The sequence below is a fragment of the Aulostomus chinensis genome, chromosome 22, assembly GCF_037954235.1.
Source record: "Aulostomus chinensis isolate RoL2024-O1b breed Wild chromosome 22, RoL_Achi_v1.0, whole genome shotgun sequence".
NCBI lineage: Eukaryota > Metazoa > Chordata > Actinopteri > Syngnathiformes > Aulostomidae > Aulostomus > Aulostomus chinensis.
In genome coordinates, this window is record NC_141341.1 from 19,808,187 (window position 1) to 19,834,903 (window position 26,717).

General features: G+C 50.3%; 3 protein-coding genes across 7 annotated transcripts; all 3 read left to right on the forward strand.

Annotated features, from left to right (window-relative positions):
• Positions 1-7,994, forward strand: tmem106bb (transmembrane protein 106Bb). 3 transcript variants are annotated; one of them, XM_086193836.1, is made up of 10 exons: positions 73-165; positions 1,165-1,494; positions 1,586-1,739; positions 2,765-2,970; positions 3,380-3,443; positions 3,718-3,877; positions 3,978-4,118; positions 4,194-4,243; positions 4,551-4,604; positions 5,819-7,994. In XM_086193836.1, the coding sequence occupies exons 4-10, from the start codon at positions 2,772-2,774 to the stop codon at positions 5,955-5,957; spliced, it is 807 nt and encodes a 268-aa protein (XP_086049962.1). In that variant the 5' UTR covers positions 73-165; positions 1,165-1,494; positions 1,586-1,739; positions 2,765-2,771; the 3' UTR covers positions 5,958-7,994. The 3 variants fall into 3 exon arrangements, with proteins under 3 accessions (XP_086049961.1, XP_086049962.1, XP_086049963.1); XM_086193837.1 differs by lacking the exon at positions 1,586-1,739; XM_086193835.1 differs by lacking the exons at positions 1,165-1,494; positions 1,586-1,739 and having other exon boundaries at positions 1-165.
• Positions 7,995-9,348: 1,354 nt separating this feature from the next.
• Positions 9,349-12,269, forward strand: LOC147241095 (ADP-ribosylation factor-like protein 4A). 2 transcript variants are annotated; one of them, XM_086193740.1, is made up of 2 exons: positions 9,349-9,480; positions 10,372-12,269. In XM_086193740.1, the coding sequence occupies exon 2, from the start codon at positions 10,414-10,416 to the stop codon at positions 11,020-11,022; it is 609 nt and encodes a 202-aa protein (XP_086049866.1). In that variant the 5' UTR covers positions 9,349-9,480; positions 10,372-10,413; the 3' UTR covers positions 11,023-12,269. The 2 variants fall into 2 exon arrangements, with proteins under 2 accessions (XP_086049866.1, XP_086049867.1); XM_086193741.1 differs by lacking the exon at positions 9,349-9,480 and adding an exon at positions 9,506-9,820.
• A 2,823-nt stretch (positions 12,270-15,092) lies between these two features.
• On the forward strand, positions 15,093-25,650 carry LOC147241096 (uncharacterized). 2 transcript variants are annotated; one of them, XM_086193155.1, is made up of 4 exons: positions 15,093-15,189; positions 15,458-16,733; positions 17,708-17,979; positions 24,936-25,650. In XM_086193155.1, the coding sequence occupies exons 2-4, from the start codon at positions 16,724-16,726 to the stop codon at positions 25,266-25,268; spliced, it is 615 nt and encodes a 204-aa protein (XP_086049281.1). In that variant the 5' UTR covers positions 15,093-15,189; positions 15,458-16,723; the 3' UTR covers positions 25,269-25,650. The 2 variants fall into 2 exon arrangements, with proteins under 2 accessions (XP_086049281.1, XP_086049282.1); XM_086193156.1 differs by lacking the exons at positions 15,093-15,189; positions 15,458-16,733 and adding an exon at positions 16,789-17,135 and having other exon boundaries at positions 24,936-25,649.
• The last annotated feature ends 1,067 nt before the right edge of the window (positions 25,651-26,717 follow it).

Below are 26,717 nucleotides of genomic sequence, written 5' to 3' on the forward strand. Positions count from 1 at the left end.
AGAGAGAACTTTGTAGCGGTCAACGGTGCTGTTACGAGATCGCGCTTTTCCCATGGCCCTGAAGGCATCATAGTCGCGCATGTCTGTTTCTTGGATGATAAACCGCTATAAAGTCGCCAGCCCAGCAGAAGTGGGTTAATCCGTTGAGTAAACGGCCGCTTTCAGGTAATTATTTCTACTTTTATGACCTCAAATTTAGATGAAGTCTTGCCGAAACAACTGACTCATCGAGCTGCTCTCAGCCCACCCGCTGAAGCTACGAGCTTTGCTAGAGTTCGGCAGTATTGCGCTGCCTGCTAACTTCCAGCTAGCTAGCTAGCTAGCTAAACACAGGCTAATTGTCGAGTAGTTTTCGGGACAGCTGACTGGCTTCTCACCGGTAATACACCACCATCGTCACCGTCCAGACACCATCTGGTTGTTATAGCCGATTAAAGAGTAAAAATCCTCATGTTAGTGAGACGATGAGGTAAATGTATCCCGAGTTAAAGCAGTAAGTACAGGGGAGGTGGACGGGTTCGGGGACCGTGGACCGGGGACAGGACGAGGGTGGCAGCCACAGAACTGTTGGGAGACGTTCATCTTCACCTGTCAATCACCTGGTCAATTGAGGATAAAAACAACTGCTGATTCGGTTTTTAACGACTATGCTGTTTGTTCAGTGTTTATGTAACAGTTTCATGTTCTGTTCAGCTTGCTAACACGTCCACATAGAACTTCTCAGATTTGGTTCCCTGACAATTGCCAGACATTAATCAAGAGAATATTGGGAATGTAAGACTGGTGTGTCAAGGAAACATGAATACCACTGAGTCAGCATGAGGGCTGCCAAACATTCATCATCTATAGACTTGGTATTAGTGACTGTCACCCACAGCTGAACTAAGTCTTAAGATCTGTGGAAAATCACAAGTGTTCACATTTCATGGTGGCAAATTGCAACCAGGTTGTAAGTAGAGCATCAAAATGTAAAAAAGAAGAAACAGCATCAGGAGACTAAAACCGTGACGCAGGCAAGTTATTGAAAACGGCACATAACTCTGAACAGGCTGTTGATCAGCTGATCAGAGGTGTAAGACCACAACCTGAAAAAGGCAAAATCCCTGCTGAAATCTGGCTTTCACCTCAGTTTGGGTCTGACGTTCGTTCTGTCACAACCTCCAGGTGGCAAAAGGCTGTCTGTCTTTGAATGTGGGGATTGTTGAGCCACACAAGTGAGGCCATCGCCGCCCAGGTGGGACGCAGTAAGACAGTCGTGTCAGGTTCCCTAAAAGATCCTGAGGGGCAAAAAGGTCAATGGTTGACCCAAAAGAGTTCCACCTGCGCTGAGTCGGGGGATCTGATGGGCTGATCCTCGACCCAAACTCAGGCTCTGACTGCAGCCCAATAACCAAAAGACGGCACCTGCGAGGGGAGGGCTCAGAATACAAAAAAACGTGTTCAAAGACTACGTCGCCTCCCACGCCTCAAACCTTCCCATCTGGACTTTGCAAGGTAGGACTGAATATGAGAAGTCGAAACGTGGAAGAGAGTTTTGTCCTCTGAGGAGGAAAACTGTAACCTGGATGCTCCCGATGGCTTCCAGTGTTCCTGGCGTGCCGAGGAGCTCCAGTGGAGAAGTTTTCCCCAGTGGAGGAGGCTCCAGGGTCGGGGCTGCTTTTCCTTCATGGAGCTTGAGGTGTGACAGTATTGATTCAGAAGGATCAGGTGGTTGCTGACAGCGTCTTTCAGCTGATCCTGTAAGCACGTGTCTTCAGTCTCCTGTCACTCATTAACCTGTGTTCACACATCAACAGACAGCCACTCCAGGAGCACGATGATACAACAGTGACCTTTGTTGTTGTTTTTATTTTAATATGTTCTTCCTGCCTGGCTACTTCTTTATGACTCCAGAATGCAGCCAGCCATGAATGTCAAGTTTGAAATGACGCGTGAATGTTAACAACAGCCACAGCAACCAAAGGGTTAACACTGGAAACCACCTTTTCCAAACTCTTTCTTGTATCGTTGCGTTTAATCCACAGCTTCCTGAACCAGTCGTCAGCTCAGTAATCCTCCAGCAAACCTTGAGTCCTCTGGCTTGGCCCTGGTTCACGGTTGCAAAGAGCGTGACCAGCTGGTGCATTCTCTTCAACCAACTTGCTCGCATTCGTTTACCGTAGCGGATGAAGCGACTCCGCGTGGACTAAAGTTGAGATGCACAAGCTAACAGTAGCGTTGAGTAGCAGTCACTAACACTCAGCTACTGTTAGCTGGCTCAGCCTTGGGTCAAGACACCTGTGGCGGTGTTTTCATTTCCGACTGTTCATGCCTCTTTTCTTTTGACTGTTGGTGGAGTTTGCAGTTATCAGCTTTTTCCTCATTTAGACTGTCAGCAGCATCGTTATCCATTAAATCCACTATCAGTCGACCTCTACATTTAATAATTTGTATTTTTGACAAATGTATTTGTATTTTATTATATTTGGGCTTCGATCTATAGATTCTGTGCCACAAGGCTTCGTTACTGGAGCCCTGGCTCAGTCTGAGTGGTTGCAGGCTTTCTTTAGACATTTTTCAAACACTTTTTTTGGTTCAGCGTGACCTGGGTGTGCCTGTGTGTGGTTGCCCCTCTGTGATTGGCAGGGTGTCACTGGTCACCTGCAGTGGGAACCAATGTTGAAGAAACCAAGGTTTTGTTGTGGTTGACCAGGCAGACCTGACCCAGTTGGCTCCTGGACTGTGTTCTTCATAGATGTTCCTCTCTCTTCCTTGTGTTTCCAAGAGTGACAATGGGGAAATCCTTTTCTCACCTCGTCAAGCAGACAGGCCATGATGAGGGTCAGGACACCCTGACATCTCCTCTGGAAGAGGACAGCCAGACTGAGGACAGCAAGGGTGGAGACGTCTCACAGTTCCCCTATGTGGAGTTCACGGGTCGGGACAGCGTGACGTGTGCCACGTGCCAGGGCACTGGCAGGATCCCCAGAGGTTAGAGTGCTGAGTAGAACCGGTGCTGGTACTCTAACCCAACAGCGGTGAATGAGTGGAACCGCAAAGTGTGACAGGAAAGTCCTCCCAGAACCTCTGATCCTGTGCTGTTGTTTTGAGGTTCATGTGTTTACAACAATGTCGTGTAGCGTTGTTGCTAAACCACCTTAACTGAAGCAATGTCAAACAGGACACCAAGTATATGAGAAACATCTATGATGAAGGCTGTTGAGTAGGTGGTGTGTGTGAGAATGGGTGAGTTGACCAGGTGGTGTGTATCCACTGGTTCAGTCAGCTACAGTTAGAATCGTGGTTCTGGTCCTGCTGTGGTTTCACTGGTGTTATGCTCTGTCTGCCTCACGATCAGCTGATGTCATTTTCTCATCATTGATTGGTTCCTGTGTTTCAGGACAGGAAAATCAACTGGTGGCATTGATTCCATACAGTGACCAAAGGCTGCGCCCCAGGAGGACGTAAGGACATTTGTCTTGTGTGTGTTCACAGTTTCACATTGTAGAAATGAAATGGGGGGGGGGGGGGTGAAGAACTGTGTAATCAAGCGATTCGTGGCTTCACTGCAGTTGTTCCTCTACTGCACGAAGCACCAGTGTGGCTGACGATGTAGATGAGCGGTTAGCATCCAGTAATCCACATTACCCACACACGGTTCAGCCGAACCCTCGGTCAGTCTTGTTCTTCGTGTGTTTTCAGTACTGCACTCATGTGCTTGTCTTCCGCCCTCTGCAGGAAGTTGTATGTAACAGCATCAGTAGTGGTCTGCCTGCTCCTGTCCAGCCTGGCGGTCTTCTTCCTCTTCCCTCGCTCCATCGATGTGTCCTACGTCGGGGTGAAGTCTGTTTATGTCAGCTCTGATCGCGAGAAGCACAGCGTCTACCTGAACATCACGGTGAACCTCCGGCGCTCCTTCATCCCTGAGCAGCTGATAGCAATGATGTTGTGTGTTGATCTTCCACTCACGCGCCGGTCCCATGCTGGTTCTTCCTCAGAACACCCTCAACATCACCAACAACAACTACTACTCCGTGGAGGTGGCCAACATCACCGCCCAGGTGCAGTTTGTCAAGACTGTGATCGGTAAATCTCGCATCAGCAACACGACCACCATCAGGCCCTTGGATATGAAACAGGTACAGCTCAGGATCCAGCCATCCGTGCGTCTGTCTGGTACAAATCTGACTGCTTCGTCTCTCCGTGTGCTGCAGATTGATTACATGGTCCCCACCATCATAGCAGACGAGATGAGCTACATGTAGTAAGTACTTTGCCTACAGAACACTGGACTCTGGTCATCAGGGATGAGATATCTGAAAGGTCTAGGAAGAGACACACCTACTGAACATCAATAAAACAGCACAACTGCTCGCTGTTCCAATGTTTTGCTCAGTCCTCCCTCAGAAAAAAGATCAAACCAGGGAGAAGTCCAGCTTTGTGTGCCGCCTCAGTAAATCCAGCAGCCTGTGAACACTGACCATGAGCACTGACTAATGTCAGTAGTACTTGTACATGGACTGTGTGTATCTTTCACTTGATGCACACGTGTCGTCTGTCTTCTTTTCCAGTGACTACTGCACCCTGCAAACCATCAAGGTTCACAACATAGTCGTCATGATGCAGTAAGTTGTTTTTTATCTTAAAGATGAAGTGCAGTGAAAACTAACTCACTCTAACTGCATTTGATGTGTCAACATAAAATATGTCGGTGTGAATGGAACTAAATGACGGCTGAAGTCCTGCACCCTGGGTTCCGCGTGGTATGAACACACTGCTGTTTCAGACGCGTCCCCTGCAGCCATGACACCTCGTCTCACTGGAGAGAAGTCGTTGCTCCTGGATTTGAGAGAGTGGAGCATGTCTGTGTGGGGTGAGACTCTCCTGTGCCATCGGCTCCTGCTCTGACTCGTCATTCACCACTGCTGGTGTTGGAAAAACTGGAAAAGTTGGATCCTGATAAGGAAAATGCCTGCAAAGGAAATTCCTGTGCTGTTCAGTGTGGCTCACATCCTGCAGGCAGCGATCAACATGTGAACAAGCCAGGGTCTGCATCTCCTGTCCTTGATTGACAAAAGCACATGAGCACACCAAAGGGGGTGTGTGTGTGTGTGTGGGGGGGGGGGGGGTCTGTCACACAACGTGAACCTTTGTTTGCATTGTGTGTATCGATCATTGAAGTATTGAACCAAACACGGTGACGGGGCAACGCTGCGATCACATGTTCCACACAGCGTGAACAAAGGTTCCTGACTCAGCGGCCGCCCCTCCAGAGCAGCGGCGCTCTGCGCTCTCCTTGGATGCCCCTGCTGTCGTCAGACCGCACCTGAACTTTGCAGTCTACAAACCACTTTGAGTTCTGGGTCTTTAGGTAACACACTGAACCTTGATTGCACAGCTGGTTACCCTGGTCATGTGGCTGGAGCCAAGATGCCTGGCATCATGCACACAGCACGTCAGTACTGATACTGAGGAAAACACTTGCAATACTTGGCCCACCATTGCAGACCTTAGAGCACCAAGTGGCCAGGGGAGGGAAGACAATGAGCACGCTATCAACCCTGTTTCCTTACCTGTCAGCACGTTTGTGACCTCAAAGGGAACCAGATGAAAGTAGTGGGATTACAGTAGCAGGATATTAGTAATGCATTACTCGAAACACTCCACACGTGAACATTTTTCATTTCATGTGTTGAGAAGGACAGCACTCGTTAACGTTCCTGTTGGTCTGCCAGTGTTAGCCAGCGAGCTCTTGTTCCACTGAACCAGTAAAGTTCCACAACAAGTCTTCCTGACTGCGTGGCGGCGTGTTGGTGGCCTGACTCTCTCGTCTCTGCAGGGTGACCGTCACCACCGTGTACTTCGGCCACGCGGAGCAGGTGTCTCAGGAGATGTACCAGTACGTGGACTGTGGAGGGAACACCACCGCTATCAGCAGGATGACGAAGCCTTTCAGCATCCCGCATCCTGTCGTGTGACCACAGCGCAGACCCCTCCGACTGGACCTGACACTGCCGTGCAAGCGAGGGTCAGACGGTCCACGTGTTCCTCTTCTCCTCCTCCTGCAGTGTCACAGTACCATGATGTTTTTACCCAGGAAAGATCCATACCTCGTAGATCCAAGAGAACTAGAAATTAGGCGTTGGGGAAGTTCTCGATGGACACCTAGAAACACAGAAGACGCAGCAGCTCAGCCTGACTGACAGCAGTTGAGCGTCACCATGGTCACCATCTTTGTAATACTTGTGCTAGCTGTAAACATTCAACCCTGAGCTGAGCTGCTCCGGTCCCTGCGTAGCTCCTCCTCCAACATGCAGAAACGCGCCGGCGGCTGCTGGCACGGTGGGGTCGTACAGACAACCAGCGTTGCAGCGATGGTTGCACAGCAGCTCTTTCACACTGTAGAGGTTATTTTGGTGTTTCAGCATCGTTCTGGCTAAACGCCGCTGCTGCCACTCGATGAGGTCACCACAGGCGCTTCCTCGTAGGGTCTGCTTACCATCGATAACGAGAGCTTCATTATGACAAAACAAGAAAACAATCCGTAGGACACCGTCACCTCGTAACTGAAGAGGTCACTCAGGTGTCGTGGCCTTGGATGCAAACGTGAGCGGTGTCCCTGGCATGGATCGGCGTCTCCACCACCAACCAGGAGCGACTTTAATCTGGGTTGTCTTGAATTTGCTCGCTCAGCGTCTTGGATCTCAGTGGCAAGACAACTGTGGCCAGATGTTGACCAGGCAGATGTTGGTGTGGGATGTGCTGAGTTTTGACCTTTGACACCAGCCCTCAGTTGTAAATAGGGAGCTAGCATGTGGTGACCTGCTCTGGTCTGTGGTTGGCTCGTTGTCCTGGAGGCGAACGGAAGGATAAAAACGTAGCTTTGAAAACTTGAAGGTAAATCCTAGAGCACTTTATCAGACGCCTCAAACTTCACCCATTTCATTCCAAACTCTGTTTCAAGCGCTGCGACTGTTCCTCCATGGCGCGGCGAGTGGGCAGATTGAGCGCCGTCTGCTCTGACAGCAGCTCGTCTTCTTTATGTCTCTGCGTTCTGCTTTGAATCTGTGCAATCCAAGGTTGTCACCTTTGTCATTTATTAACTGCTGTAATTAATGAGTGGCTCTCTTCCTATTGTAGTATTCTGATCATGATCCCGTCGCTAACGGGGAATCTTGAATTCACTGTTAATCACTGTTCCTCTGACGGCGCGCGCCGGTTGGGAAGGCGGTGTCCCGCTCACCTCCGGCTGCACCAGCTAAGATGTCGGCGAGTCAGAAAAGGCTTCTGCCGCGGTGATGTGTGAGACAGCAGGGCTTTGATCAGCGATGGACTCTAGAGCGTCTCACGCATCACCGCCTCTGCAGGACACGGCGGCGCCACCTCCCTTCACAGTCCCAGGCAAAGCTGAGCTGAGGCTACAAGCACCTTCACCGTGAACTCAGCTGATGGTGTAGGATGAGAAAGAACCCGGTGAGGTTCCGGTCGAGTGTGAGACCTATCCAAATATTATTTTAATGTGGACTTGTACTTGATTTCATTTGACCGTCAAACTTGCGTTCGGAGTGTTTGGGTCGTGCTCCTGGACTTTTAGATGTGGACTCTTGTATTCGTCCTGTCATGAACCCGCTGGTCAGGATCTTTATTTAACAGCAACAGTCTAACGGCTGAGAAGACGGCCAGAGATGGTGGGGGCTGGGACATGGAAGGAACCCTGGGCCCCTCAAACAGCGGGAGCTGCACCAAGTAGGTCCAGTTGTGGTGAAACTGTCTTTCTGAAGTGGTTTATTAAATATCATGAACTCATGAGTGTTTTAGCTGTCGCAGCCTCCTGAGCTGGCCAGATCTACACCAGTCACACCAGTGGCAACACCTCTCAAACCAGTTGAACGACTCAGACTGTTGGCAAGAAACAGATTTTACTTTGGCACCTTACAGTTTTACAGTATTTGCTATTCCTCCTGGTGCTGTTTCCAGGACTCTACACGTGTGAGAGAGAGAGAGAGAGAGAGAGAGAGAGAGAGAGCAAGCAGTGTGTGTGCCTCAGCTGGCTGGAGGTCCGGTTCTCTCCGGGCCGGCGGCGGCCGTCAGACCCCGGCCTCCTCCTGCTGACGGCTTCCTGTGATTTGATGGTCATGACTTGTATCTTTCACTGTAAACTCCTATCACCACCACATGCTTCCTCCTCCCAGGGAGTTTGTTCTCATCTGTAAATACTAATTTAGAATAATTTGTCCAACATTTCTTCTAACTTATTTTGTTTGATGGAGTTCTAAGATTGTATCAAATGTATTTTGGATCTGAAAACCTGTTTCATATCCGTGTCAGTGCTGGACCAGAACCCCGGTTCCTCCTGTGCGTACTTGACGTCTGGAATGTCGTCTTATGAGTGTTGTGTTGTTGCAGTGGACTGCAGCTGCGTTTGGACTTAGTGGGATTCCAAGACGAGTACTCATGTCCTCCTCGTCCGCCTGTGTTTGAAACTTCTTGATGCCGATTTCCACCGTGAGTCGTTTTGGTGGGAGCGTGAATAAAGTTGGAAAATGTGAGAGTTATGAGTTGATTTGTTCTGTACAGCGACCTCTAGTGGTGGAGCTGCTAACGGAGGTCTATGAGAACATGGAGTCCTCACAGTGAAGACTACTTTAAAAATACTTTAAAAAGCAAAACATGTTCAAATCCCATTAAAGAGACAGAACAGAAGCCAATGAGAGTCGTCTCCCCCCCGCGGAGCCCTCCTAGTACTGCGCAGTACTACGGTTGCTACCACACACTCCACTTTGCTGTAATACACTCAATACAATGTTCTGGACTACAATCTGTACTGCAGTGCACTACAATCAATACTAAACTGTACTACACTACTAAACTCAAAACCACACTCAATTTGACACTATAATACTCTCATTACTACGCTCTATACTACACTGTACAACATTCCATACTACACTACACTAAAACTACACTACTGTCAGTAATACGGTAGTACTACACTTTATCACACATTAGTCAATACTGCACTCTATACTAAACTTTATATGTCACAATACTACAATGTACTTCATTCAATACTTTACTACACTGTAACACACTAAATAATATGCTCTGTTCTGTACTGGGTAATATACCCAATACTGCACTCTGTACTTCATTCTGTAATACACTCAATGCTACTATCTGAACTACACACTATTACCCTCTATACTACACTGTACTACAATCAGTGCTACGCTCTGCACCTGTCAATCAGCCTGTGTGTATTTGTACACATAGATGAGGCGTAAATACTGTCCTGCTGAAATCTTGGCCAGACGTTATTAAAGAGAAATGAGAGAAAATAGAACGTGTAACTGAAACTGTTGGGAGGTGGTTTTATTTTGAAAGTCCGCACCGGAAGCGGGGTGCCTGGCAGGAGCCCTGGCGAGGGTGTTTGCTTCGGAGCAGCAGCAAGATGAGCTCGGCTAGTCGGGACGTTCCTGTAGCCACTGACTGTCTAAGAAGGTAGGTGTACTGCAGTATTACTGCTAGTCACCCCGGCGACCGTGGCAGCTGCCGTTAATCTGCCGTGTACCGTTACTGTGAGTCTGTCCTCGCGTGTCATCCACGTTAAACGCCGCCGGGCTCCGGCTCGGGCCGGGTCTCGGGAGGACCGGTTCACTTCCAGACTCTCGCTGAAACACTTGTTGTTGGCCACGGACGCAGTCGCGTGGAGAATCACTCGCCAGACTCCCTCGGAAAACCTCTGAAATAAACGGCGGCGGCAGTACCGGGGGTCGAGCCGAAGGTGTTGTTCCGGGTCGAGGACGTTTACTGGTTGGCCTCGTCCCACTCTTCAATTCGGGTATATTTTTATTCACCAAGCAACACTGGATTCCGACTAAATGTCAAACTTTTTTAGAACATATCACCTGTCAACGGTTTTTCTGCCTCAGCGGATGGAGGGCGGGAGGGAGCGGTCCCTCCTGAGTCCGCGGGCTCGGTTCTCCACGGGAACCATCCGCGCCGAATCAACCTGCAAGTCATGCAGATTCTGGATGTGTTGTCATTAATGAGGTGCGGGGGTTCCTGCTGCCGACCGGGAGGTTCTTCATCAGCAGGTTGTCGCTCTGACGGTCGAACGTCCATTTCAGCCCGAGATAAAGACGCGTCGGTCTGAGCCGAACCAGACCGGTGAGGTCCGCCCGGAGGCTCAGCGGCCTCTCAGAGGCAGCCTGTCGGTTACCGGGGGACTGATTAGAAATCCGCCCGTCTAAGCCTCCTGCGTGTGTGGATGCGCGCCATCCGCCCTGCTGCCCCGCTCACGTCAGGACGTGGAGCGCAGGGCAGAAAGGAGGTGGCCACTTGTTGGCCGCTGTTGTGCTGCGACTCACTGTGTCCTGTTGGCTCCTGCAGAAGCAGCCTGGTCCAGGTCTACTGAGGACTTCTGCTGCCAAGATGGGGAACAGCCTGTCAGACCGCCGCTCCCTCTTCCCCTGCTTCACGCCTTTCCAGGCTCTCCACATCGTCATTCTGGGACTGGACTGTGCCGGCAAGACCACCGTTCTGTACCGGCTGAGGTTCGATGAATTTGTGAACACTGTCCCGACCAAAGGTTTCAACACTGAGAAGATTAAAGTGTCCCTGGGCGATGGCCGGCGAGCTGCATCCTTCCACTTCTGGGACGTAGGCGGTCAGGAGAAGCTGCGGCCACTGTGGCGCTCCTATACCCGCTGCGCCGACGGCATCGTGTTCGTGGTGGACTCTGTGGACACCGAGAGGATCGAGGAGGCCAAGACAGAACTGCACAAGATCACCCGCCTGTCGGAGAACCAGGGCGTTCCAGTGCTGGTGGTGGCCAACAAGCAGGACCTGAGGAACTGTCTGAGCCTGGCCGAGGTGGAGAGCCTGCTGGCTCTGGGGGAGCTCAGCTCCGCTACACCCTGGCACCTGCAGCCAGCTTGCGCGATCATCGGCGAGGGTCTGCAGGAGGGTCTGGAGAAGCTGCATGCCATCATCATGAAGAGGAGGAAGGTGCTGCGGCAGCAGAAGAAGAGGAAGAGATGATGTGCCAGCGTTGGACGCTGAGGATGTGACAGAGCTGCGAACGAACGCCGCGTCGCTGTGGAAGAACACACTCATCCATCAGTCACCCCTGGCCCCCTCCACCCCTCAGTGGAACTGTGAGTCCTGCCCCCTCCACCCCTCAATGGAACCGTGAGTTCAGCTCAGCCAAACTTCGGCTCCCACAAACAAAAGTGCGATTGATTTTAGCCGGCGGTCTGTGGCGCACGTGTCTGTGGTGCACGTGTCTGTAGCGGCGGCCAGCGCTGCTCTGCTGCACGGCACCAAACCGAAAGTCCGGATGTCGTTTCTTCAAACGTTCGCTGCCTTTGATTTTTTCCTGTGCTGCGACCGCAGGGTGGCGCTCAGAGCTGCTCGCCGCTCCTCGGCAGCTTCGGAGTCACTGGGACTGTTTGTTGCTCAAAGTGGGTTTGGACCACAGTTTTTGATGTGAAACATGAAATATTGTGAGCACAGTGATGGGCGCCGGAGGGGGCGGGCCTCACACCACTGGTCAGCTGATGTCGTGGCTCATTTACCTTCGTAGAGAAACAGTGGAGTCGGGAGAGACGGAAGGTGATCGGTTGAGCTCACGTGTTTGCTGGTCCTGCTAGCGAGCGTCACTTCCCTGCTGAGCCTGGCGCTGTGTCTATGGACCACGGCCCACTTCAGGCCAGTGCTACACAGCAGCTTTCAACTCTTCATGTCGTGTTTTCCATGACTTTGACTTGTGAACCTGGAATGTTGTTCATGCGTCATCACTTCAGTCGTGAGAGGTGGTCTAGCAGACGCGCGTTTCTAGAACTTCGTCACAAAGCTTTAAATGGTTCCGTTGTTCAGCAACACGGCTGCCAGGAGTCAGGGTTCCAGTGGCGACTGAGCAGGAACGCTCCTGTTCTCAGAGACGTGCTGCTGTCAGAACCAGAGACAGAACCGACGCACCAGAAGCGGCCTGTCCCAGGTCTCACCACACATTCACACGTTCAGCACTGTGAATGCACTTTAGTGGCCCTTCCTTTTAAATGAACACTGACAGAATTCTGTGAGACTCTGAAACATGAAGACATTCAATGTTGTTCCAGAAGAAGCAGTAAACGTATGTATTAATATAAACATAAATATATAAACCTGATGTACAGAAGGATGGATGTTGATGCCAGTTTTCACTCTTCCACTTTGTTCGGCAGAGTCTTTTTATATTTATGTCTTTGATCCACTTTGTTCACTTGGAATAAAGAAGCAGAAGTGTGTGTGTGTGTGTTATCGGGGTTGTGCTGCTAATCAGGCTGCAGTGTAACTGCAAGAAACGATAAAAGGGTGAGTCAACTGTCAAACTTCCTGAGCCAAACACTGGTGGCCTTTGAAACTCGACCAACTCCCATCAGAGTGGAAGAGCAGAGTTTTAGGCCTTTAAAGGGCTCAAAAATAGAGGGTGTGACGAGGCGTCGTCGGTCACTTCAAAAACACAACGCATCGATGAATGTCCACCAGCGGTACAAGTACACGCGTGCTGTGTGACCAAAGTATCAGGTCCTCACGCGGGAGCTGAGACTGAAGTGTGTAACCACACGTTCATAGCAGCTGTCCAGACTATCAGCGGTGGGGGGAACTGAACTTCTGCAGGACTGGAGTATGATTGTGGTGCTCAGGCAGAAAGGAAGCTCAAGATTCGCTTGTCAAGGCTGAGTCCTGCTCCGACTGACCCTTAAAGCCAAACATATACCTGGGATTCTGTCGGTAAAACGAGGAGTCCATCTTCATTCAACACGGAGACCAAAAACCAAAAGTAAACAAAAACAAAACCAGCTGACAAGCTAAAAGTGTGCCTTGCTGACATCTGGCCAGCTCAGTCGGAGGCCTCGGCGTGAGCGTCTGTCCTGTCCCAGGTTTCAGGACGATGGTCATCAATCATAACCCTCACACAACTCAGTGCCTTCCTTGGTTTTCAAAAGTTCAGATGTGTAAGAAACCTATGAATGGAACATTGAGGTGTTTTTTTTTTAAAGAAGCAGACGTCCATGTGCTGCTGGTGAGGTCAGGGCTGCTGAGACTTGATAGAATTAGTAGCCAACTGGACTTCAATGAGCCACAATGGCTGCTGCTCTCCTATTCACCCACTAGAGGGCTCTGTCGCTCCTTCCTGAGCCTGAGGTGGTTGGTCCTCGGCTCCACTGCAAATCCTCCAGCAGCTAAACTGGTCAGAGGGCTGAAACACCAGCAGGGCTGCTGCAGGGTCACAGGCTGGTGCAGCAGACAGAAGAAGAAGAAGAAGAAGACACCTGCTGAGACTGGGCGACCCTACACCTGCAGGACCACCTGCTGAGACTGGGCGACCCTACACCTGCAGGACCACCTGCTGAGACTGGGCGACCCTACACCTGCAGGATGGTTACTTCAGCACTACAGCCACAGGTGCACAACCAGCGCAGTAGCGTCGCCATGACACTGAAACGTGGACGTGTTCCCTCCTCAAGCAGTGCAGATGCACATCCACTAATTATCGTTTGATTAATTTAGCATCAAATCCCAACAAAAGTTCTCTCATGACCGGTCCAGAACCAGCCTCTTCTATTTCACTTCATTTACAGAGAAAACTGGACACTTAGCGTAACGTAGCATTTGTAGCTTCTATCTGTTCTCACAGAGTCATGAGGATTGAAGCTCACACTTCTGCGGTTACGTTTGCGTGATTCGTTACGTTGGCTGGAAGCTGAAGATCCTCTGCTCTCAAAACAAGGAACGTCCGTGCTGCCAACTGTGAACGTCTTCTCTATCGCCCCGTGTTGGATGGGCACGTCAAAGGCTGCAGATCCGTCAGGATTGGATCCTTGTGTCTGCAGGTGTTACAGCTGCAAAGGTTGACAGGTGAAGCTCAGGAGGAATTAACATGTTAGCTTAGCCACGTCTTCCATACTGGAACGTTTGAGTGAACGCACTTCAAAACAACTGCTGCAGTGACTGCGCAAGTCAAGTGCAGCAAAGTAATTTGATGAGTGGTCCTTCAGTAACTTTGTGGTCAGTCAAACATTCATCACATCTTGTGAGAATCAAATGGACGCCAGGCTGGTGCTCGCGGTGCCACCAGGTGCCTGCTTCAGCTTGGCAGGAGCCTCACTGCTCCTTCTGCTCCTCTGGTCCTCGTCTAGTAGTCGGGGGCTTCCCTCAGGATTTCTTCCTCATGTGTCGACCTCACCTCACCTCCATGCTGCTGTTCTATCTCTTGAAGAACAGAAACCAGTGTTCCTTCTGGGGAAAGTGGAGTTTAGGGAAGTATCTGATCCAACATCTGCACCAGCTGATGTTCAGGAGTGACAACGTTCATTAGAAGGAAGGTGCTGTCATGCTGTCTGCGCACGCTAAGAATAAGAGGTTCTAGAAAGAGCCATCAAGGGTCCTGCAGCCTGGCAAATATCTGACGGCCATGGAGAACCTTTGTAGAGGGATAATGGTTAATAGCCCAGGGTTCTATCAAAGGTTCTATCAATATTCTTGTATCATCTCTGAGCTGTCCTAGAGAGAACAAACAGAACTTCCCTGGTGAAGCGACAAGAAACCCAGGAGCATTCAGAAGGACACTGGTGGTGTTGCTCCTCGCGTGTCAGCAGCTGCTCCATATTCATGTGACTGGAAATCCACCCATCCATCCACCCATTCATCCATCCATCCATCCATCCATCCATCCATCCACCCATTCACCCATCCATCCATCCATCCATCCATCCATCCATCCATCCACTCATCCATCCATCCATCCATCCATCCACCCATCCCTCCCTCCATCCCTCCATCATCCATCCATCATCCCTCCATCATCCCTCCATCTTCCCCCTCTTCTCCTGTTCAGGGTGGTGGGGGTGGAGCCTATCCCAGCAGCCTTCCCCCTGGACAGCTCACCAGTCCATGGCAGGGCCAACACATAGAGACAGACAACCATTGGCTCTCCCAGCCACGCCTACGGTCAATTTAGAGTCTGGATTAACCTGGTCCCTCTTGATGTCTTTGGACTGTGGAGGAAGCTGGAGTACCAGAGAGAACCCAGCAGGAACAGGGAGAACATGCAGACTCACCCAGAAAGACCCCGTGCTGCAGCCGGGGCTCCACCCACAACCTTCTTGCTGTGGGGCCACAGTGAGGACCACTGCTCCACCGTGCAGCCCTCTTGTCTCAAATGTAAGTAGCAGAATTATCAGAATTCTTGTGTTCTGACTGAGGCGAGGCGCTGGTGTAGTTTTATCAAACTCATTCCATTGTGAGATGAAGGCAGAGAAAATGTCTGATGTTGCTGAGACATGCAGCAACTGTTTAAAAACTCTGTAACTCCTCCTATAACGTGCTAATGAGCTAACATAGTCCAGGTGTTAGCTAGCTAGGCTAGCCCTGTTAGCTCTGAGCTCATGGTAATGAACGTTCTCCCTGTGCTTGTGTGGGTTCTCTTCAGGTTCCCTGAGTCCCTCACTGTTTGAGCACTCACTGAAATCCAGTATCAGTATCTTGCTCAAGGACACTTGGACATGTTCACCAGGGGAAGTGGGGATCGAACCAGAGACCTTTCCGTTGCTCCGCTCTACCTCTGAGCCACGCCGCCCCACTGAAATGAAAGATTTATTTTTAGGGTTTGAGTTTATATTTAGGATTATAAACATTTGGAGTGCACAGCATTTTAATTGTGTGATAAAAAAAGTTGTGTCATGATCAAACCAAGATCAACTTTCAGTCTGCTTGAAACTTGATGAGGAAAGTTTTGAATCTGTTGAACAGTTGGCTCTCCTCTCATACCATGAGGTTCTACGTGGAACCATCATGACCCCCTTTTCTGTCAGTGGACTGACCTATGGTACGACTGTGGCAATCATACGAGTTACTGTGTAACTCAAGAGGGGGAAATATCAGTTAATAGAACTGGTACAGTCACAGCCTACCTATAAAACCCCACACACACACACACACACACACACACACACACACACACACACACACACACACACATTTATTTAAAGACGTCTATCTGGGCGTTCACTCTACACAGAACTACTGCAGCACGACTGCTGTACTACTGCTGTACTCCTGTTGTACTACTGCAGCACGACTGCTGTACTACTGCTGTACTCCTGCAGCACGACTGCTGTACTACTGCTGTACTCCTGCTGTACTACTACTGTACTACTGCAGCACGACTGCTGTACTCCTGCTGTACTACTGCAGCACGACTGCTGTACTCCTGCTGTACTACTGCAGCACGACTGCTGTACTACTGCTGTACTCCTGCAGCACGACTGCTGTACTACTGCTGTACTCCTGCTGTACTACTGCTGTACTACTGCAGCACGACTGCTGTACTACTGCAGCACGACTGCTGTACTCCTGCTGTACTACTGCAGCACGACTGCTGTACTACTGCTGTACTCCTGCTGTACTACTGCAGCACGACTGCTGTACTACTGCTGTACTACTGCTGTACTCCTGCTGTACGACTGCAGCACGACTGCTGTACTACTGCTGTACTCCTGCTGTACTCCTGCAGCACGATTGCTGTGCTACTGCTGTACTCCTGCTGTACTACTGCTGTACTACTGCAGCACGACTACTGTACTACTGCTGTACTCCTGCAGCACGACTGCTGTACTACTGCTGTACTCCTGCTGTACTACTGCTGTACTACTGCAGCACGACTACTGTACTACTGCTGTACTCCTGCAGCTGGAAGATGGCATCAGGTGAGTCTTTATTATATTTCACTCCACATTATGAAGTGTTCATGAGTACAATGTACCTCAAGGACTGGTGCTCCTGGTCCTGCAGTAGTCACACTTCTCCTCTTTAGATGCATCCAGTGGTACAAAGGAACTACATTTGTTGAAGTACTTTCATACAGTTTTGAGGTATCTCTAATTTAGTTGCATTTTAGGAAACCTTGTCCTTCGACTCAGTTTCAAAGGATTCACGATTTGTTTCCCTCCACTGCATTTATCTGAAGCCATCAGTTACCGGCTTCTTGGAAGAGGAAAAATCCTCATAGCAAACACAGTAAAATCTGATGAGGACGATGAAGATGGCCTACTTACACAATCAGGAGAAGCACAACTAGAACACAAACCAGGTGATCGTGACCTGTCGAGGTCGGTGGTGTGAGGAATGAATTCTCTTGATTACTGGAATACACAAACATCATGTGGAATGTGTACTTAAACTTTAAATACTTCTCTAATTTGACTTAAATGGAGTTTTAAGGGGGACTGAATGGAGATGTACTATTTGGGTATTCGTATGAGTACTTCTTGTGGTTGCATTGTACATGTAACAGTTCAGCAGGATTTCCTGGCTGTTCTTGATGATCTTTGTCTGGTTTGAAGTTTTCTGAGACTTGAAAAATGTCCTTGAGTGTGAGACAGGACGTGTTGGTCCAGTTGCTGTTTTTGTAGTATTCTGATAAAACGTAATGTATCTTTTTTAGTGTTTTGTGCTCGTACTGACATGATGTTAGTCCACCCACTGCTCGATGTGTACTCGGGGTGAAGTGTCAGAGTCTTTAGGCTTTACAATGCAGCCTAGCAGGCCTCCATGTTGGCTCATGTCTGCCGCATCAATTTAGGCAACATGAAGTATCTGACAACTACCAGACTTTCCTCTGTAGAACTTCAGGAGATGTGAGGTTTGGGGTGACTCCTGCTGATGTGATTCTCCTCCCCAGTGTACGACCTGCTGTGGGAGAAAAACCTGGACGTTGCTAAGCAGACGCTGGAGGTTCCGTTTCTCCAGCACATGCAGCTGGGGAACCTGCAGGCTGACTTCTACGTCAGCTTCACCATCCAGGACATCAACTACCTGGTGAAGCTCACCGAGATGTTGGCAGAGATGTGTGAGAGGGTGAAGGACCCCGAGGACATCAGGGCGTTCATGGTGTCAAGATACAAGAGCTACAAGAAATATGCTGACAACACCCTCCAGGCCTTCTACCTCAGTGTAAGAGAGCGTCAGGTCTCATGCAGTCTCAGACGAATACTGCAGTACTTAATACTGTGTATTTGATGGAAATGCTGGTTTACGCGTGGTCACCTCCTACCAGCTGTTTCCTCACTAAACCACCTGACACTCAGCCTGCTCCTCCTCCAGTCGTCTCCAAAACCTGCTGCTTGCTCCCATCACTTCTAGTATGTGTTTACGACTACATGTGCCGTGTGTTATTGTACATATTTGCCATGTCCTGAACATGTATCATTCCTGTTTTCATACTGTTACAGTGACACATCACACAAGTGTTTCCGACTAATTTCAAGTACTCCCAAATACATATTTCAGCTGACATAGAGATTTTTTAAATTTTTTTTACATTTAACATAGTTGTAATTACAAGGGGGTGGCGTGGCCCAGAGGGAGAGCGGCCGTCTAGCAACTGGAGGGTCGCTGGTCGATCCCCACTTCCCCTGGTGATCATGTCCAAGTGTCCTTGAGCAAGATACTGAACCCCTAATTGCTCCTGATGGCCCTGAGACGGACTGGTGACCCGTCCAGGGTGAACCCACCTCTCACCCTATGACAGCTGGGATAGGCTCCACCCCCCACCCTTAGTGGATAAGAGGATAAGAGGAATAGAAAATGGATGGATGGACGGATGGATGGATGGATAGATGGTGTTAATTACTTCTTTTTTTGTTTGCACTCAGTTAGTGCCATTAGCATCACGCTAAATGTAGGCGGCAAAAAATCTCTTTGTGAGCTAAATTTGCAACACACCCATCCCTCCATCCATCATCCCTCCATCCATCCATCCATCCATCCATCCATCCATCCCTCCATGTTCCCCCTCTCCTCCTGTTCAGGGTGGTGGGGGTGGAGCCTATCCCAGCAGCCTTCCCCTGGACAGGTCACCAGTCCATGGCAGGGCCAACACATAGAGACAGACAACCATTGGCTCTCCCAGTCACACCTACGGTCAATTTAGAGTCTGGATTAACCTGGTCCCCTCTTGATGTCTTTGGACTGTGGAGGAAGCTGGAGTACCAGAGAGAACCCACGCAGGAACAGGGAGAACATGCAGACTCACCCAGAAAGACCCCGTGCTCCAGCCGGGGCTCCACCCACAATCTTCTTGCTGGGGGCCACAGTGAGGACCACTGCTCCACTGGGCTGCTCCCAATTTGCAACACATGAAATAAATGAACTCTTTTTGGGTGAAGTATTGTGCTGATTAAAAAAAGAGATCACTTTTTATTTTGCATCCACAAGAGACAAACAACGTCTGAACTTTCCCCCAAAGAAAAACCTGGCAGTGTCAAAGCAAATACTGCAGTGATTAATGTACAAAGGACAATAATAAAACAGAATAAAATAAAATAAAATAAAAATAATAATACTCCTGGAACCGTCACCTTATCGTGATGGAGGAGTTTGAGTGCCCTAGTGACCCTAGGAGTTATACTGTCAGGGGCATTTTGCCCCTTGTAGGGTCACCCAAGGCAGACTGGTCCTAGGCGAAGGGCCAGACAAGGAACGGTTCAACAGACCCTTATGGAAGAAAAATCGAGGAATTTGTGTACTCAGCCTGGAGGGGCACCTGGGCCCTGCTCTGGAGCCAGGCCCAGGGTAGGGGCTCGATGGCGAGTGCCTGGTGGTCGGGCCTTGGTTCATGGGTCCCGGCCGGGCCTAGCCCAAAAAGGAGACATGAATTCATCCTCCCATGGACCCACCACCCATCGGAGAAACTGAAAGGGTCCGGTGCACTGGGGCTTGGGCGGCAGTCCAAGGCGGGAACCTTGGCTGTCTGATCCCCAGGCATGGAAGCTGGCTTTTTTTTGAAATGTCACCTCTCTGGCGGGGAAGGAGCCAGAGCTGGTGGAAGAGGTTGAGCGTTACCGGCTAGATATGGGTGGTGAGCCCCGGGTCCGGAACCCAAGTCCTTGAAAGAGGCTGGACTCTCTCTTTCGCTGGAGTTGTTCTGAGTGAGAGGCAGAGGGCTGGGGTGGGTTTTTGATCACTCCTAGACTCTCTGCCTGTATGTTGGGGTTTACCCCGGTGGACGAAAGGGTTGCTTCCCTGTGCCTTCGGGTCGGGGAACGGGTCCTGACTGTAGTCTGTGCTTATGCGCCAAACACCAGTTCAGAGTGCCCACCCTTTTTGGAGTCCTTGGGAAGGGTGCTGGATGGTGCCCCGACTGGGGACTCCATTGTCCTCCTGGGAGACTTCAGTGCTCAGGTGGGCAATGACAGTGTGACCTGGAAGGGCGTGATTGGGAGGAACGGCAGGCCCGACCTGAACCCGAGTGGTGTTCAGTTATTGGACTTCTGTGCAAGTTGCAGTTTGTCCTCAACTAACACCATGTTCGAATATAAGGATGCCCACCGGTGCACGTGGCACCAGGACATCCTAGGTCGCAGGTGTATGATCGATTTTATAGTCGTATCATTTGACCTGCGACCGCATGTTCTGGACACTCGGGTGAAGAGAGAAGCTGAGCTGTCAACTGATCACCAACTGGTGGTGAGTTGGATCAGGTGGCAGGGGAGGACACCACGCAGACCCAGCAGGCTCAAACGAGTAGTGAGGGTTTGTGGGGAACGCCTGGCGGATGAACCTGTCAGAATGATCTTCAACTCCCACCTCCAGCAGAGATTTGACCAAGTCCCGGGGGTGGTGGGGGACATTGAGTCTGAATGGGCCATGTTCCGCTCTGCCATTGTCGAGGCAGCTGTTGTGAGCTGTGGCCATAAGGCCGCTGGGGCCGGTCGTGGTGGTAATCATTGAACCCGCTGGTGGACACCAGAGGTGAGGGGATCCGTCAGGCTGAGGACGGAGGCTTACAGGGCGTGGCTGGTGTGTGGGTCTCCAGAGGCAGCCGACCAGTACCAGCAAGCCAAGTGGTATGCAGCCATGGCAGTCGCCAAGGCAAAAACTCGGGCGTGGGAGGAGTTCAGTGAGGCCATGGAGAATGACTGGTTGGCTCTGAAATAGGTTCTGGCAAACTGTCCGTCGCCTCAGGGGGGGAAGGCGGCAACTTGCCTGCACTGTTTACAGTGGGGATGGGAGGCTGCTGACGTCAACTGGGGAGATAATCTGGCGGTGGAAGGAATACTTTGAGGAACTCCTCAATCCCACCAATACATACTCCATGGAGGAGACAGAGTTTGGGGAGTGCTTGGGGGGGGGGGGGGTCGTCCAATCTCCGGGGCAGAAGTCGCTGAGTTAATTAAGCAACCCCATGGTGGCAGAGCTCTGGGGGTGGATGAGATCCTCCCTGGGTATCTCAAGAAACTGGATGTTGTGGGGCTGTCTTGGTTGACACGTCTTTGCAACATTGCGTGAACATCGGGGGCGATACCTTTGGAGTGGCAGACCGGGGTGGTGGTCCCCATCTTTAAGAAAGGGGACCAGAGGGTGTATTCCAACTATCGGGGGATCACACTCCTCAGCTTCCCTGGAAAGGTCTATGTCAGGGTACTGGAGAGGAGGGTCAGGGCGATAGTCAAACCTCAGATCGGGGAGGAGCAGTGTGGTTTTCATCCCAGCCGTGGAGCCATGGATCAGCTCTTCACTCTCGCTAGGGTGCTGGAGGGGGCATGGGAGTTTGCCCAACCAGTCCACATGTGTATCGTAGATCTGGAGAAGGCTTATGACTGTGTTCCCGGGAGCACCCTGTGGGGGGTACTCTGGGAGTATGGGGTGGATGGCCCCTTACAAAGGGCCGTCCAGTCTTTCTACCGGAGGAGCGAGAGTCTGGTCCGCGTGGCCGGTAGTAAGTCGGACTTGTTCCCAGTGAGGGTTGGACTCCACCAAGGCTGCCCTTTGTCACCGGTTCTGTTCATAACCTTTATGGACAGAATTTCTAGGTGCAGCTGGGTGGTGGAGGGGGTCGAGTTTGCTGGCGGGAGGGTGTCGTCTCTGCTTTTTGCGGATTTTGTGATCCTCTTTGCTCCATCAGGCCACGACCTCCAGCTCTTGCTGGGACAGTTTGCAGCCAAATGTGAAGCGGCTGGGATGAGAATCAGCACCTCCAAGTCTGAGGCCCTGGTCCTCAGCCGGAGAAGGGTGGCCTGCCCACTCCAGGTCAGGGGGGAGGTCCTACCTCAGGTGGAGGAGTTTAAGTATCTCTGGTTCTTGTTCACGAGTGAGGGTAGGATGGAGCAGGAGATTGACAGGCGGATTGGGGCAGCATCCACAGTGATGCATGTATTAAACCAGTCTGTTGTGGTGAAGAGGGAGCTTAGTCAGAAGGCGAGGCTCTCAATTTACCTGTCAATCTACGTTCCAACCCTCACCTGTGGTCATGAGCTCTGGGTAATGACTGAAAAAACAAGATCCTGAATACAAGCGGCTGAAATGAGTTTCCTCCTCAGGGAGGCTGGGCTCTCCCTTAGAGACAGGGTGAGAAGCTCAGTCCTTCAGGAGGGACTCAGAGTAGAGCTGCTGCTCCTCCATGTAGAGGAGTCAGTGGAGGTGATTCAGGCATCAGGGGCCTCATGTATCAATACTTTCGTGGATCTCATACTAAAAAAACTGCGGTCGCAAGAATCGCGAAAGTTGCGTACGCACAAAAAAATCCAGATGTCTCAATCTGTGCGAGCACCGGAATCCACGCATGTTTCCTTGATACATCCCAATCAGAGTGGAAGTGAGCGCAGATGTCGGAGTGACTGGGCCCACCCCCATTACGGCCACCTGTAAATACTCAAATTCATTTAAATAGGGTCTCCGCTGTCGCCGCTCGCAAAACAATGTCTAAGAAAAAGAGGTTCACGGCGTGGAGCTGGAGGTGCTGGTAGGAGAGGTGGAGGAGAGACAGCAGATTCTGTTGGTCAGCCTGTCCAGTGGTGTCAGGATGAACAATGAAGGTTGAGAGTGAATAAGAAGTGAGAGGGTGAACGAGGTGGGTTCAGAGCCACGCCCCCCCGCGGAGATGAAAACAGTGGTGGGACCTGTTATTGGCTAAAGTTCCCTTCTCATCAGCAGTGTTGTTGATCATCATGTTCATACATCTGAACCTCTTCTACTGACGGAAAGAACGAGGCGCTACGTGTTTGAGGTTTGATGACGACGGTAGAAAAGTGTTGGCTCCTCCTTTACTGAACATCAACGTGATACAAAGCTCAGTTTTCCTCTCTAAACCTGCGCCAGCATCATTACGTCATCAGCTTGCACCTCTGCTGGCGCTCTGAAAGATTTCCTCTCTGTTTCTAATGCATGTCTGCAATTCTAACTTCCTCAACAATGCAAGCTAAACGTAGGACTAAATTCAACACTGCACAATCACTAAATGAACAACTACAATCATCAATTGGCTTCAATCTAAATTTAAATAACAACATGGAAAATGGCACTAACAGGACCTCAAGGTGGAGGTCACGCAGCGTACAGCTGCCCTCCGGAGGAGTGCCAGCCAGACAGGTGGGGGTCAGGGAGAGGGGCACCTGACGGAGTTTGAGCAGCGGGTGGCAACAGTCACGGTCAGCACCTCTGTGGGGGTCACCACCACCCATGCTGACGCCGAGAGCCTGGAGGGTCAGTGGCAACTCCATTTCTCAGCAACATTTCCACATGCTTTGCCACAGATGTAAAGGCAACAAATACACAGAATCAGATATTAAATAAACCAATATGTTTAATAGAAATTGATCCGTCAGACATGCCGCCAACGTGCAGCACCCCTGCCGGCTCCCACACCAGCCCATCCACTGGCTCAGAGTCATCCGCCAGGACCAGCGGGATTCAGGCCAGCCCGTCCTCACACAGGTGGTCCTGCAGTCGCAGGAGGACATAACGTGGATCAGTGAGCGGCTCGACCGCCTGATAAATGTTCTGGAACGTTTCGTGGACAAAATAAATTATTCTGGCTTCATGAATCGTGTAGTAGCTTCTTACCCCTTCACACTGTGGAAATGAAATTCTGGCGTGCGAGGACGGCTGCCCGGCCGGGTTTGGCGTCCATCCCTCCAGCCTCTGCACATCGATGATCTGCACATTGATGGAGTGGAAACCCTTACGATGAACGTAAGCGTGTCCCTCAAGGGACGGCGCTTTTATGGCAACATGAGTGCAGTCATTAGAGAATTAGACAGTTGAGAATCCGGCTATTGCTGCAAATCAATATTGGCCTGTTCAATGGTCAGGTCCACCACCCAGGGCCTGGCCCGGCTGAGGGTCGACTGACTCACCCTGGGACGGTCCGCCATCTCCCGCTGGAAGGTTTTTTTGGACCCGATGTATGTGCGGTTATCAAATAATGTCAGTTACCAAACACCGCCACAGGGTGTCGCCAACAGACCAAAGAGCAGTTAACGCAAGAATCGGCTTTCCGCCAACTTTTACGGCACCTCCAGAGTTGGCGTGAAACAACGCCAGAATCGACGAACATTTCGCGTTGATACATCTGAACGTGAGCGTCGATCCTGGCGTACACAAGTTTTTCCGCGTTGATACATGAGGCCCCTGGTGAGGACGCTTCCTTCGGGAGGTGTTCCAGGCATGTCCGACCAGGACGAGGCGTCAGGGCCGACCCAGGACACGCTGGAGGGATTATATCGTGCACATTAAGTTGCTTCTCAAGATTCTCCAACTGAGTAAAAGAGGAAAGGAAGTCATTTGTGTCTCTCGTCAGCAGAAGCCATTTTGTATTTAACGTGTCAGACGGACGATCCTCATGGAAAAAAAAATCATTTGTAATTTGATTATCTCAAAGTACTTCATGCAGTTGTATATGTCTATTTGCTACCAGGGAGTAGTAAGGAATGTGTAATACTGGTGCCGTACCCACAGCGAACACTGCATTTGGTGTTGGCTGCCATGTTGGAGAGGTCAGGAACATGAAGTGTGTCTTGTGGTGACACACGGACCTCTCTGGGGTCCTCAACAGCCCACCCACCAGGTGTAAAAGCATTCAGATGAACAGCAGAGTGACATCCATGCCCCATGTGTCTGTTATATTTTAGGGCGTGTCAGACATCAACCCAAGTCCTGCCATGAAGAAGTACCTGTCAAATTACAGAGCCATCATGGAGACAGAGGAGCCCATTTTCTTTGCTGTGGCGCTGCTTCCCTGCGAGAGGCTCTGGCTGTGGGTGGCCAATCAGCTCAAGGAGACCTGCTGCAACGCCTACTTCACCTGGAAGAAGGACAACATGTACGGGCACCCTGGAGACCACTACAAAGCCCTCCTGGACAAGTACCTGACCACCCCCGACATGATTGCGAAGGCGAACACCATCTTCCGCCAGCAGTTGCAGAACGAGCGTGACTTCTTTGCCTCTTTACTCAGAAAGTGACACTGAAGCGACTCGGACGCGCTGCTGTCGCTCCAAGCCGTCAGTTGGTGTGTGTGGTCCAAAATAATCAGAAATACTTCATTGATCCCTGAGGGCACAGGTCACAGTACCCTTGAGCCACAGCGACATTCTGCTCCAGCTCAGTCCCACACTGTTGCAGTCAAAGCACTGAGTTAGCAGGGTGAGTGAAGCTACCGCCAACTCCTGCTAGCAAAACTGCTGATGAATAAAAAAGCTGCTCCATGTTGTCGCCTCTTGCTTTTCTTCACAAAACATAGATCGTAGTACCACAGGGGTGAAAGTACAAAATGTGACAAAACAGTAATCTATCAAAACTCAACTACAGCGCGAGAGTGAACAATGGATTTCATTTAGCACTTTAGTCACAGCGGTAAAAGTAGAAGAGGACTGTGGTCTTTAATTGAAGAATGCCTCATTAATTCTGTTGTACCATGAAATAAGTGGGAGTCAGCAGGTGGATGACTCAGGCGAGCAGTACCTCACCTGTACCAGGTAGTCAACACGTATCTTCTTCTCTGGCAAAGACAGATCAGAGCCGTACACAGAGGCCGACTTCAACGTTCCGAACAATTCTGTCATGGGATTGGTTCAGAGGCAGTCACGTGTTTTATGGGCGCCATGCTCGCTACCATGAACCAATATTTACCCAGTGATACACGCAGCAAAGCAAATATCAGAGATCAGATTTCAACTTCAATGAATTATCAACAATCAACTTCCACAAAGAATCAGCAATGCCAAACTGAGCAGCTCGTGGCTGCCCAGCAGGAGTGGGGCGAAACAAACACGTGGTTTTCCCCGTGACACCAAACAGAGGAGGTCATGGGAGCTGAAGGTTGGAGAAACGCTGGACACCAACTGGTTCCTCCCTGTTATGGGAGGTTCATGTCAGTTTCTCTCTTTGACTTTGTGAAGAATTGACATCAGAAGAGTGAAGTCATGTCATCATTTATTTGGGGGCTGTTTTTATATTTCACTGGATGTCAGAGGTTGTTGTTTGAACGACTGATCTCCACGGGTGAGCAGGCGATAATACGGCTATAAAAACTCTTGATCTGTGTGTGTATCACACTGGCTGAGAGGATCATTGCACTTTTCCCCTGCAAAACAATCGCAGCCTGCACTGTCTTGAACTTACCAGTTTGAACACGTTGTCTTTTGACAAAACTGCATGGTTTTCTTGGGATTCTTAGCCTACGTAGATGTCTTTTTTACCAGAATCACATATCGTCTTGGGAAGGGTTTATGTGAGTTAATAGTGATAATGCTAATGACAACACTAACAAGAAGTGACAGGAGGACTAAGACTGGGTTAGTTCTAACTACATCTGATCGTTCTAATGGTTTACAGGAATTTCAACCTTTTTTCTGTGATGGATGAACTCGGGAGACTAAGGAGAGGTTCGACAGCTTCATGGTTAATTGAGC

Coding starts and splice junctions, on each gene's coding strand:
- tmem106bb (XM_086193835.1), top strand. CDS start 2,772: ATGGGGAAATCCTTTTCTCACCTCGTCAAGCAGACAGGCCATGATGAG. Junction 3,878..3,977: donor GCGTCTACCTGAACATCACG/GTGAACCTCCGG, acceptor GTTCTTCCTCAG/AACACCCTCAACATCACCAA. Junction 4,244..4,550: donor GACGAGATGAGCTACATGTA/GTAAGTACTTTG, acceptor CTTCTTTTCCAG/TGACTACTGCACCCTGCAAA.
- LOC147241096 (XM_086193155.1), top strand. Junction 17,980..24,935: donor TCCAGGCCTTCTACCTCAGT/GTAAGAGAGCGT, acceptor GTTATATTTTAG/GGCGTGTCAGACATCAACCC.
- LOC147241095 (XM_086193740.1), top strand. CDS start 10,414: ATGGGGAACAGCCTGTCAGACCGCCGCTCCCTCTTCCCCTGCTTCACG.